This window comes from Nesoenas mayeri, assembly GCF_963082525.1.
Source record: "Nesoenas mayeri genome assembly, chromosome: 1".
NCBI lineage: Eukaryota > Metazoa > Chordata > Aves > Columbiformes > Columbidae > Nesoenas > Nesoenas mayeri.
In genome coordinates this window covers 27,016,089-27,029,690 of record NC_137541.1, presented here as the reverse complement: position 1 = coordinate 27,029,690, position 13,602 = coordinate 27,016,089, and the positions used below count along the sequence as shown (strand labels likewise).

Below are 13,602 nucleotides of genomic sequence, written 5' to 3'. Positions count from 1 at the left end.
GGAATAATGGCTTAAGTTTATGACAGAGGTTATTCCGGTTGCTATCCCGAAAAAATAGGAACTTCAATGAATATCCTCTCTCAGTTCAAAGCATATGACTATCTGCTACCAAATAATGTGCAGATCATGGCACAGCTTCCCTATTCAAATACAGAGCAGCAAAAAGATCACCCTCCAGAAGTACTGAGCACTCTCCTAACTGCTATTCCCAACAGTCTTAATGCAAACAAAATTATTTAAGGAGATGAGCTCAAATATGAAACTGTGTAAATGTAATGTTGTACATTTCAACATGCTGCCATAAAAGTTCAAGTTTGATTTTTGGTAATATTTAAATTTATATAGGAAACTTGTGTATATGATGAGTTTTTTTCTAATCCCATTGTCTGCCAAACTTTGGCAGTAAAGGAAAATTCCAAAAACCAACTCAGCCATTGAATGGGAGGTATTTATTTTCTCTAGCATGCTGCTTTTTTCTGAAATTTATTTGATATACTAAAACTATTTTCTCTGGCCAAGGATAAACACCACAGTGTTTGTATTTAGTGTTAAAGAAGATGATGACTGTTCTTTTAGCTGTTATTTCTGAAATGTCCCTGACACGCGTAGATTGACAATTCGAGTTTGAAGTTGTTCTATTTAAATAAAAAAAATCAAGCCAGAAAAAAAAATGTAATGCCATCTTTTTCCTTGTTTTTCAAAGGCTGGAATGCACAGTCCCTCCTGCAAAAAATCCAAGTTTTAATATATCCAGTAGTGTTTCTGTTGGACATGGCAAAACATTATTCAATACATTTTCGTATGTGGTAAGCACTATGATTAAAACTTCATTGTCAAAATTAGCTTCAATATTAACTGGAAGGAGACTCCTCATGAGTCCAATCCAGTATGGCAATTCTGTATTCCTGTTTGCTTTGTTATTTGTTCATGGAAATGTTAATGAATGTTTTAAGATTCTTCCTCTTCACATTTTGAAAATAATTTAACAACCCACTGTTCTTATTTTTAACCCCCCTCAGAATCCTATGATAACAAGTATCTCTCCCACCTATGGCCCCAAATCTGGAGGAACATTGCTAACTGTAGCTGGAAAATACTTAAACAGTGGAAAATCCAGAAGGATATTTGTTGGTGAGAAACCATGCACCGTGAAAAGGTAACAAACTTACTAAAAAGTGATGCCTTAAATATTGAAATGGCTTGATTAAAATGTCTTGGAGTAAAAAAAAAACCAACAACCTCAAATGTGCATTGCTCTCCTCTCCTCGTGTTACATATCAGAGGATTGATACTGCAGTAAGCAGTCAGTTCTGTATTACATCCTGAGTTTAGGATGTCTGGAAGGTTCCTAGAAAGGACTATGGTTCCCTAGAATACTTACTTTGTAATGTCTTCATTAGCCTCATTAAGAGGTTGCATAGAGAAGTAGCAAATCAGCTTCTAATGGACTAGAAACTATCAATTTCTCTTCACCAGCTCCCACACTCTCAGTCCTCTCATATTAGCAAGAGCTGCTCGCATCTCAAATAGCTTTAATCACTACGAAGTTCATGCAGGAGCTCCCAGTGAGCATCCAGTGCATGGAGGTTACCATTTCCTGATGGTTTGGTTGATGGAAACCTGACCAGCATGGGAATGCGTATTCCATGCATAGGAGCAGCTATTTCTGAGGTACTTGTCAGTGAAGAGCCTCCAAACCAGAGGCAGCATCAGTTTGGGACTCTTCTTGGTATATATAAAATTTCTTTGAGGATTAAGCTGGAATTTCTTGTGGCTCTGTATTGCTTCCAGTAGTAGCTCAGTTAAGAATCTTTGACTTGCTTTGTGTGGAAATGCCTTAAATCCCAGGTGAATATAAATGTTAGATACCATGCACAGATTCTCTGCCATGGGCAGACAAGCATTCTCAGTTTGGTAGCCATCCTACCATGGTGCAAATCCTGCTTGGTCCTGTTTTCAGGTAGAAGAGATTGGCTCCAGAGTTGTCACCTCTGTGGCCAAGGGCAGAATCTGGCCCAGCATGTTCCAGAAACAGGATGTCCAGAAATTCTTCTAAATTTTGAGTCTCTCCTAATGTTACTGGGAAGTTGTAGAGGTGAAGTGTCCCAATTGCAGAGAACATGAGGAAGCAGTAGCCTATTAGTTAACATCAGACTCAAAGTCAGGAGAGTTACATTTTATTCTTTGCTGCTAAATGATTTATTGTATGCTCTTGATCAAATCAGCTAAATGTGACTAAATCAAGAAGGGGATTTAGGTGTTCAAATAGGATATTTAATCACTCCCAAGATCTTCAGCACTTATGTTGAGTCGCTGCTTAATAGTTTAGGGTGGCATTTATTGATGTCCTTGTCTCATCTGGTCAACTAATGGACAAATACATAATCCTTTTGGGAATGATTAATTGCGTGGGCACATAGTGATAGGACAAGGGGTAATGGCTTTAAATCGAAAGAGGGTAGGTTTAGATTAGATAAGAGGAAGAAATTCTTCACCATGAGGGTGGTGATGCACTGGTACAGGTTGCGCAGAGTTGTGGATGTCCCATCCCTGGAAGTGTTCAAAGCCAGGCTGGATGCAGCTTTGAGCAACCTGGTCTAGTGGAAGGTGTCCCTGCCCATGGCAGTGGGGCTGGAACTAGATCTTTACTGAGGGGCATGAAATGACAGCCAGCTCAGAGGCAGACATCTGCTTTGGTCAGGTGGACCTCCAGGTTTTGAACCGTAGTTGGAGCTTGTTTGGTAAGCATCCCTAGCACCCCTCTTTCTCACCAGCTAAGTTGTCTGGAGACTTCTACACAGGCCTTGGCCAGTTTCTCAGGGCAGGCATTTCTCTACCTAAATTGGCAGCTTTCCCCAGTTCCAAGGCCAGCTAGATCAAGGGTTTACTTTTTCCTTTAAAAGATGGTAAAAAGCTTCCAGGTATGTATGAACAAATCACTAACTCCTACAGCACACGGTGAACACCATCTTCCTGGAAAGCTTCAGAAATGGCAGCAAATGCCCCTTTTGTCTAATTTGGAGCCAATCCTTTGGGTGCAGGGGCTGACGTGCCTGTCACCAGCGCTGGGGAAACACCTTCCATCAGGCAAGGGGCAAATCGACCAAATTAAGATGAATCTTGAGCCTAAGAAGTGCTTTTGCTTTGTCTACCTCATGCCTTGCTTATTTGTTGCAATATGTTCATCCAGTGGGGGAATCAGTGACATTTTTTTACAAGTAAATTCTTAGGGTTGGGGCTCACTAAAGGATGGTGTTCTAAACCGAGTGCATGTTTCATAATACTGACAAGCAAGGCCTCTGTCCTTCCAGCGTAACGGGGAGCACGGTGGAGTGCTACACTCCAGCACAACGAATTCCTCAGGAATACCGTGTGAGGGTGGGAATTGATGAAGCTATCCGAGATGCAAGCAGTCATTTCACATACAGAGAAGACCCCGTTGTTTTAAAAATTCATCCAGCCAAATCTTTTCTTAGGTGAGTAAAAGTTTCTTATAGAAATAAGGGAAGTAATGAATGAAAGAACGGCTACACTGCGCAGCAATCTATCAAAAGAAATTGCATTTTTATCTCTATCTGCCATGACAATTGCTTCTATTATGGTGCAGTTGCAGAGGGCAGATCATTTCCTTTCAGAGGTGAAGGAGAAGGGGGAAGGGCACCTCTTTTCTTTAGGTGATTTAACTCCTACCTGCTGCTGAGCATACCTGTGGTGTCCTGCTGAGATACCTGCTCTACAGCTGTGTCTCTTTTACTGCATCTGGACATTACACTGATTTGTGAGGAAAATCATTTAATGTGACAAGTCAGCAGCACTCAGGAGAGCAAATGGATTTTAAAATAGTCTAAATCCAGCGCTACATAAATATTATGAATATATATGTATGGTAGTATGTGTGTGTTTTTAAGTGACATATTTATGGTCTCAGTAGCTCTAATCCAAGCCATCTGCCTTTGCCAAAAAAATGTCAGCAGTAAAAAAGACACCTTTTGCAGCACCACTGAAAGCAATATGTTAAGTTAGTGAATGCTAAGTACAAGTATACTCTCTCCTTTAAAATGTACACATTTGTTTTATATCCTGGCATAGCACAATTTAAAAAATTAATTTTCTTCCCTTGTATCTGATGAGTTGCTATAGCAAGTGTAAAATTTGTTTCCCAGAAAAAATAATCTCACTGCTCAGAGCTATGTATTTGCATTCACCTCATATATCCCTAATTCTGGTTTTATGTTGTCATTTACTGTAAAATATAATTTGTAATTAAGATTATCATAGCAGATATATAATTATCCTACTCGTCTTTTTTTTTTTTTTTTTTTCCAATTTTTCCTAGTGGTGGAAGTACAATCACAGCTCAGGGAATTAACTTGAACTCAGTGTGCTTTCCTCAGATGGTGATTACTGTACCTAAACTGGGAATGAACTTCTCTGTGGTGAGTCAGTCTTGGAGAAGGCAATCTGTTATCGTGTCATCTTTGTGTGGTGAATGGCACAGAATTTTCAGTCAAAATACTTTGATTTTCCTCTTGAAACTTCAGGGCTTCCATCAACGTTTTGGTTTTCTGCACAGACTGTTTCCACTGCATAAGCAAAACTCAACAACAAATTTTAAATTATGCCCTTGGTAGAATAACAGTGTCTAAGCAACCTCTTCCAAAGAAATAAGGCTTTTACAGTATCTGATAACAAGATATTTATATTGCAATTTAAAAATGCAAATTCAGTGACTCAACACAGAACAATGCAATACAGGTATGTCAGATTACATGGCAAGTTCAAGTATTACTGTGATAGGTAGGAAAGATATTCAAATGGTGACTGTGGCTATAAAAGGAAAATTGAACAAGCATTAAAGAAGGAGGAAAAGTAAATATGTACAACAAAAAGTAAATATCATTTTGAAGAATTTCCGGTTGCCAAACTACCTATTGCGGTAAATCTCTCCTAATTTATCCCAGTTGAGCAACTAAGTCTTAAGAGAGGTTTGGGCTTTTGCATTTGGGTACCTGTGCAAGAGGGTCAGTCGGGGATCTGAGCCTTCTTTTGTTACCTGAGTTGATAATACACAGTGTCTAAATCTAAATAAGGTTTTCAGATGTGACCAGGTTATCCACTTTAATTTTTATAAGGCAAAAGTGAGTTGGTTAGATGATTGGCTAGTTGTACTGGAACTGTTTCCTGTAGGCTTTTGCTTACACATTCGTCTTGCACCTTCAACATTTTCTTATCCTGTAACGTCTGTTTAGCCTAACTGAAGCTAAATTGACCTACACTCTTTATGACATGCTACATTACTGCTCATATTCTCAGCTTATTTCTAATGATCATCATACACTATTTCCTGTATTGAATTCTAAGTATTAGACCTAGGTTTGCTCTAAGTATTTTGAATAGTATGTCTGCAAATTTACAGTCTTTTATAGCTTCAAGGTCATAATATTCTTCATGATCCTAATTTGTATAATATTATGAGTGTTGGTACCTGAATTTCAGCTGGATGTAATCGTGGCTTGTAATTTAATGAGTTCAAATTTTAATCTGAAAATCAGTGCCCCTGCGATGAAACACAATGTTCGATGTTATCAAAAAGATACTTTATCCATGAGTTGGAAAGCAAAACATTTCAGTGAAATCAACCAAACTCAGAATTTGTTAGGTTTTCAGTAATGTAGGCATGATTATTTCTATGTACAAAAGATTTCCAAATTAAAGATCTTTGCTGAAATCAGCTCTGTAGATTTTGCTTTGTGTGGATTCAAGCAGTCTTTTTTTTTCAAGCAAAGATCATTCACTTGCTTCCTCTCCTTCCTTGTGAGAATACATGATGTTGTTTTTCTTCACGCCCTGATTCTGCATACTTTGCTTGTCAAATATTAGGGACTTCCTCAGAATTTGAACAGATTTGAAAGGATCTGAAGTTTTAAAAAACTAAATCCACTATTTAAAAGTAACTGGCAACTCTAGGCAATGAAGACTTTAGAGTTTACTCTCTCCCCCAAATACTGGGGAGCAGCCTTTCCCTTGGGGAGTGGTTTGCTGCCATCCTGCCTTTTAACCTTCTTTTGAAAAAAGACATGGATGTAGTCAGTCAGAATTATCTCCCATATTCTTTTGCTTTTCATACCTTGAAGCGTCTGGAATATTTGCCAACACACAAGAAGAGGCAGGTCTGACCCTCTTTTTCTATGAGGATACCTGTCCTCTGCCACTGCTGATCTCTGAGAAGCTGCCCCAGTATAAAAGCAGCTGTACACAAGTTCATTCTCCCTGCAGAAAGGGTGGAATATAACCTCAAACAGATTATAATTGAGTGGTTTATACTTTGACACTGCCCAAGCAATATATTTTGCTCTACTGAAATTAAAAGCTTCTGGCACTCGGTGGCTTTCTCTGCCATTGTGGCAGCCCAGATCTGCTTGCCATTTGTTCTGCCATTAGTCTTTACCTTGAGCTTATTTTTCAAGGAAGGATATTAGTTCTCAGGGAGAAGAGGAAGATTTATAAGTGGCAAAACAAGAGTGCACTGTGTAACAGAGGAAATTGCTGGCGGAGGATGCCTATGGCTGCAGCCTGCCCTGTCCTGCACAGGAGATTCTGGGCCTTATGCATGAGTGGTATGCCAAAAAAAAAAGTTCTCATCCAGTCATTGCAAAAACAAACAACCATGAGGCGCTATTTCCAGCAGGGATCCAGAGCACTGGCATGACTAGCTATGCCATTTATAAGTGAGAAAACAGGTTGTGGTCCTGAATAGGCTGAACCCAGGCAAACACTACAATACAACCCAAAATTCTCTAGGAGTCCTCTAGCTGAGGTTGTATATCTTTTTGCCTCCTTACTTTGGGAGAGGAGAGCTGAGTCATTTTTTTTTACTTCTTATTTAAGCCCCTTTTCTTTTCAGTTTTCTCTCACCAGCCTCCTTCAAGAAGCTGCTTTTGTCAGCATTCAGAAACTTTGGCTCTTGGGAAAACCAAAGCCAGCACTGAAACACATCCCAAAGCATCAAAGGAAAGTACAGCTGGGAGGGACCACAAAGACCTGGCCTGGCCCGCTTCCCTGCAGCAGGAGCTAACGTAGCCAGACCACTGCCTGACGGATGTTTGTCTAGGCTGTTATTAAAGCTTCTTGTGAAAGAAATTTCCCAACCTTGCTTAAACAAGCTTTGGGGAGAGCTGCTCTACCTGCTTACCTAGTGGTTTGGAAAGACTTCTTTCTAATAATTAACCCAAATCCTAGCTGCTAATTAGCTATCTTCTTGTTTGACCCTCAGTGGACACAAACAACAGGTTACCAGTCTCTCCTACTAATTTTACATATTTGCACTACATTATGATTCAGCCTTTCTCTTTTCCAGTTAAAACAAACCAAACTGGTTCAAATTCTCCCAATAAGTTTATTCCCTAGAGCTCTGCTCATTCTTTCTGACACCTCCCAGACCCTCTCCCATTTGCCTAAAACTGATGGTGCCCAATTTAAAAGAGGTCTCACCTTCTCCTGTCAGCTCTCTCTCTCCAGATCCTTAAATCACTCCCTCAGGATTGATTGTGGCCTAGAGCCTAGAGCCCTGATGGAGTCACAGTGTGAGTGGAGGGTCACTTCTGTAGGCAGCAGGAGCTGCTGGGGCTGCTCTGTATCCCAAAGCCTCAGGGAGCAGAGCCAGCTGATGCGCCCTGTGGCATTTGATCTTCTCCGCTTGTTTCTTTCCATCCCAGTGGAAGAGATGAGCGGTACAACTGGTGTAAGAGTTTTTCCGGAACAAGTCCCCATAAGAAATGCAGTTTCATCGAGACTGAAAAATTTTGGGGGCAAAATGCCAGTCTCCTATAGAAGAAACATTTAAGTTGAGCTTTTCAGTTCTAACGTTTGAAGTTCAGTATTTCTGAACATCTTTCTTGTATAATGCAAAAATGCCTTGCTTCAACTTTATCACTTTCATTTCATATTTAGTTACATTTCCTTAAAACTATTCAATACTGTGTTCACACCACTTGTGTTTATATTACAATCTATGTTAACGCTATCAAAATAATACATTTTGCCTTCTTTGAATTTGATATTTCAACGAATGTAAAAAGATGTTCTGGTTGTTGAACCATATGTTTCAATACTTGCAGTGTATTTCTTTTAAATTTCTATTTCATGAGTTCTTTTGACCATTTGTTCTGACAAGGAACAAAAAAAATATGGATTTACGCATTGCTGCATAAATTCCCCAAAGCTCTAAATAATGCATAAGGATACACAAACCCTCTCACTTCGGCACACATGTCCAGTTCCTGTGTGAGGTGCACAAGGGGGGAAGCAGCTCTTTCCTTCCTTTCACTTTGCATTGTGCTTGTAAAAAAGCTTTGTACAGTTTGGAATGGTGTTTGATCAGGAGCCTGTTTACAAAATAACTGACTCCTAACCTCTGCTATAAGTCATGTTAGATGATTCTTCTGCTTCTGGAGCACTTGAGACTAGTATTTTCTCTTTGAAAGCCTGTACTTTGCATTGATTCCCTGATAGTAAACAAGTGGTCATTCAGGGATTGTTTACTGTAGCATTTCTATTATTCTAACCATTAACTAATTTGGATCTATATTCCCACTGTTTAATCTCTTCTAACCATGAGTGCCCCAATATATGCAAGGTTGCCAAACTGGGGAGAAGCACCTTTTAATGCATCACCTTCAATAAATGACCCTGTAGCTATACAAGATCATCTCTTTCCACAGACTTTTAATTATCTCTTCAGTAAGTAGTCTCTTGAATGATCTTCAACATTTCTTAATTGCTCCCTGCTCGATGCCATTTCCTGCTGTATTACAGGAGAATTTAAAAATACTGTAAAGTTCCTTAAATGTTTACAAGTGCATGAAAAATCCATACTCATAATGCTCATCAAAATGCCTAGAATTCACCTGTGAAAGTCTACCTTAGATTGATTACCTAATGACAGAAGAAATTGCCTAGAAACTGTGAATGTTGAGTGTGTGATTATCAAAGGTATTCCTGACTACCTATCTGAAGACACCCAGTTGGATCCTTTATCTCTGTTGTCTCTGTGGCATAAAGCTGCCCAGAGGCCCAGCAAAGCATGGAGGAACCATTGGCTTTTCTGTCTGTGCTAATTCTGCATCTCATGCACATCTCCTGCGAATGAAAGAGTGCAGCAGCGGGTGTCAGGGAAAAGCCCATGCTGTGCAATCACCGGGGTGCCAGGGATGTGGTGCTAGCAGGTACATCAACCATCCCAAGCCTGGTGGGTATTTTAGATTTGTGTTCTGCAAAGGACTGACACAGGAGACGGAGAAGTTGTACTCTACCTTCTGGTCCAATGATCTAATAGACTGGAAGTATCATCTCCCATGCCTTCATTTAAGAAGACAACTGGAATAAAAATGCTACCAATTCATTAGTGCCATGCATTGCACTACCTGAAGTGGCAGCAAAAGCCAATGAGTTCTCTGAAAAATCCTCGATACCCTCCTTGAGTGCCACTGCTTGGTTTCTCACCTACACAAAAAAACCTTCTGAGTGGGCTTCCCTCAAGTTGGACCTGAATTCTCATCTCTTTTTATTGAGAAATCATCCTTTGGCAAAGATGGTTGGAGAGTCTCCTGGTCTGCTTTTAACCTCATTCATCTTTCATTACTCACTGGAACTCCAAAAGTTTACTTTTTATGAAAGGATAAATTGGCCCTTTTCTCCCTTCTGACTGCTACAGATCGTGTAATACACATCCAGCTGCCCCTTTCTTATCTGGGTCAGCTGCTGGGAGACCTCTGGAGCTCAGAGATCCTCCCTCATACTTTTTCTGTTGTTCTACCAGACAAAAAAATATTGAATTGGGCACCGAAGTTCAGATGCTGTAGGTCAGGTTTGAATTAATTGCCTCAAGGGTCGTATTTTACAAATGAAACAAGAATACATACCTTTAAGTCATGAGTCATATGCGTTGTGCAATGGATTATTATTCCCTTTGGGGTATAGTATTTACTTATGCTTGTGAAATGTTCCATAATTTTTACATCTTTTCTTCCTTATTGTCTTCAGATGTAGATTATAGTCACAAGAAGAAAGCAGGCTTAGCTTTTAAAGTGAATGTACTTTAAAGCCTAATTAAATAAAATTTAAAGGTGCTGGGTGATAGGCAGTATCTTAATTGAGAAGGCAATAGATTGAATTAGGGTTTTTTTCTTGTAGATCTTCAATCCAATATTTCTTGAAAACTAAACCATCATATTCTTCAATTGCTAAAACCAATTTCAAGGTAAAAATGTCATGTCAAATCATGTACCAATAAGGGCATTGCAAATAAGATTTTTCTTGACCTTACCAATCAGTCACATTGCATCCCCTCCAAAGTGTATTATTAGATTTTTATCATTTTCTGAAAGCTTCCTCTTCAGAGACCAGCCTGATAAAGTAAAGTATCTGATTCTAATAGATAGCCACAAACAAAGTTATAAATACCACTGCTATTCATTTAAGGGACATCACTACTCTACAGTAGATAAAAAGTCTAATGAATTTACATTAATCAAATAAATATCATGATTATCTGAGACATATTTGGTTTTATAATTGTATATATTTTAGTAATCCTTTTTCAGAATCGACACAAAATGATAGATATCTTTACAAATATTCATGTATCATGGAAAAGTATGGCTTGATCATCCATTACACTAATGATTCATCTTATTATTACCATACTGATTCAAATGAATTTCTAGATCCATGTGATATAACAAAGCCTGAGATATGGTCAAAGGTGTATAACAAGATATTCAAAAGAGGAAGAACAGTCTAATACTGTAAGAAAAGGGAGCAAAAGTCTGCTTTGTCTTGTGTCCCACAGATTATCTTGTTTTCATGGAGGATGCACAAATATTTCTGAATTTGTGCTAAAAATCTAAATGGGCCATTAGTTACATGGGTGCAAGTGCCATTAGCATCACTGAGACCCGCACCAAGCTGTTTAACCGAGTGCTGAACTCGCAGCTCACAGACGTGTAACCCTTGCAGTAGAGCTCTAAAACTCTAGTGCTCGGTTTCAGAGCCTTGAACATGTTTCTCACATTCAAGATTTCACAACATTATGCACAGAAACATGAATTGCTCTGGTGATAAGAAAAAGTGCTGATTTGTAGATAGCTAATTTAATCCCACTTTTCAAGGTAATGTGGGTATATAACTGATGTAGCTTGAAAGGTTATGTCACTGATTTGAAAGAGCAAAATTACATTGCATTAATTTAGCATATTAGAGACAAACGTAAACTAATTTCACAACTTCTTCAGGCAGGATTTTATAATCAGAACCAATTTAATTTGAAAAACACAACAGAAGAATATATATTTTTTGGCCTTCTCTAGATATGCAAAGGTATTCAACAGCACTGGTGATTTTCCAGGGAAAGTTCCTGTAGAAGAAATGCAATACTTCTGACGACTATGAGCTAAGCCCCTCTCTTACCAGGGCACATGTCAGCCACTCTATTTATATTAGAAAAAGAAAAAAGTGTAATCTCTGCTGTCAGGGCACAGTGTACAGGGAACTACTTACAGAAGGTTTATATAGTCAGAAGAGAAATACTTCCACAGGGCTGAAACAACTCTGTTTGTGCCAGAAGTCCTTCAACCATATCCACGGTAGGCAGTGCAAAAGGAAGGCACAGGGAAGGGAGTACACAAGACAATCACAAACAAGCCACTCTGCATTTTGCATGATGCTGCCCAGCACCCACCTGCCTCCTGTCAATGCCTGTGGATGTGCTGTTGACATTATAATCAAATTACTTATGTAGAAACCTTCAGAGTCAAGAGAGAGAAGTCGACCCTTCTAGAGCACCGTTAATCTAATTCAAACTGTTGTCTAAAACAGATCAGATGAATCGCACTTCTAGGTGACCTGTTTCCCTATGCTGACTGAGGGCAGTTCAGACGACTAACTCCAGTGCAGGTGTCTGGATAAAGGCTGGATGAATCCCATCTGCCAGGATTCCCATTATCCCTGCAGACTGCCCAAACTCCAGTTCAGATCAGGCTGCTTACAAACCCTGCAAACCCCTGCTGCCTTGCTTGCAACACAGTCATCCTTACAGGACAGACCTGTGTCTGTCTTCTTGTCCCACGAGTCCTGTGCCAAGGTGGTATGGGTTAGAGGGAAGCACCCTGGGCAGATATTTCACACTGGATCACACTCCTACAGTACAAAGCAAGCCCTGGCAGGCCTTCTGGAGCACCAGCAGCTTTCCCCCAAGAGACACCTCTAGATCAGGCCCTCTCAAGTAACAATGGCAGAGTGAGGGCAAGCACGGCTTCACACCAGTTGTCAGGTGTCTCCTGTGCAACAATGAGGGGCAAACGTCTCATCCCTGCTGGTCCAAGGAGTTACAGTGTGAAGTGTGTCCCACAGTCAACACTCCTACGAGGGACTTGCATGACACTAGCATACCCAAGCTCCAAAAACCACATCTCTGGAGCCTTACACATACATTCTTTTGCAAGAAGATACACTTTGCTGAGCTTTCATGGCCCAGAACCTCATGGTGGTTTTGCTTTTAAGTGCTTTCTCACAGCATCCGTAGTCTTTCTGGAAACATAGTGGCTTAGCTACACTGTGCATAAATGGTGCTTTATTTTTGTTTTCCATTATTTCAGTCAGATTAATTGGCCCTGTTTTTACCTTCTTTTTACCCTTGCTTTTGGCTTGGGTAACAAAAAAAGTAAGAGAAATCCATGTGGCAGTCACTCCGACATAGGCTGGGTAAGCTGAATTATGGCTGCTTTGTGTCCCAGTACAGCTCAGTACATCAGGGTAGCCTCCTGATAGTCCTTGGCTTTGGAAATCATTTTCCATTAATTATCTGCAAAATATTTACTTTAAAAGTGCTGTGAACAATCAGGCCAGGAAGCTTGTTTACTTGAACATTTCCTCTACAAGAGTGAAAACACCATTGACATAAAGATTTTAAAGTTTTCTCCCAGCTCTAAATAAACGTTGTGTAGCACTGATCAGGATTTCACTTTGCTTAAAGAAGAACAAGACCTGTGGTGTTTATTTTTTCAATATATGTGTATTGTTATAGAACAGTTATGTTCTATGTTCAGTGACTTCCTATGCACGTACTTACTCAATTACCTCTTTCTTTCTTACCCACAGGCATGTAGCCACCGCTCCAGCTCAGAGATAATCTGCTGTACAACACCTTCACTGAAAGCCTTCGATCTCCAACCACCCTTTGTAACCAAAGTGTTCTTTATTTTTGATGGTGTCAGCTCTTTGTACTTTGATTTTGATTATGTAAATAATCCTGTATTTAAGCATTTTGAAAAGCCGGTGTTCATCTCAAGAGGCAACCAAAACGTTCTGGAAATTAAGGTAAGAAATGTTGAAATACTTTTTTTTCTATTATTCTATTATTTCTATTACTGCAAGCGCACATCAGCAGTGCAGTGTGGAACAGACATTTTGATGAAATAAAGGAAGCGCCAAGGAAGCACAGGCAGAGGGAGGTGGAGAGCAGTGTGTTCAGTATTGCATTCATCCAAGCCCAAAACTGTTACAACTTAGAAGATGCAGGGCCGTTGTTGCCATCAGGTGGGGTGG

General features: G+C 39.7%; 1 protein-coding gene across 1 annotated transcript in view; it reads left to right on the top strand.

The window, feature by feature from the left end:
• MET (MET proto-oncogene, receptor tyrosine kinase) overlaps nt 1-13,602 on the top strand; it is a gene marked incomplete at its 3' end in the record, with an annotated part of 69,142 nt that overhangs the window by 35,376 nt on the left and 20,164 nt on the right. Inside the window, exons 6-10 of the mRNA XM_080361654.1 lie at nt 704-806; nt 1,020-1,156; nt 3,312-3,476; nt 4,337-4,436; nt 13,156-13,374. Of these exons, the coding sequence (XP_080217780.1) occupies nt 704-806; nt 1,020-1,156; nt 3,312-3,476; nt 4,337-4,436; nt 13,156-13,374 (724 nt within the window). The remainder of the gene's footprint in view (nt 1-703; nt 807-1,019; nt 1,157-3,311; nt 3,477-4,336; nt 4,437-13,155; nt 13,375-13,602) is intronic.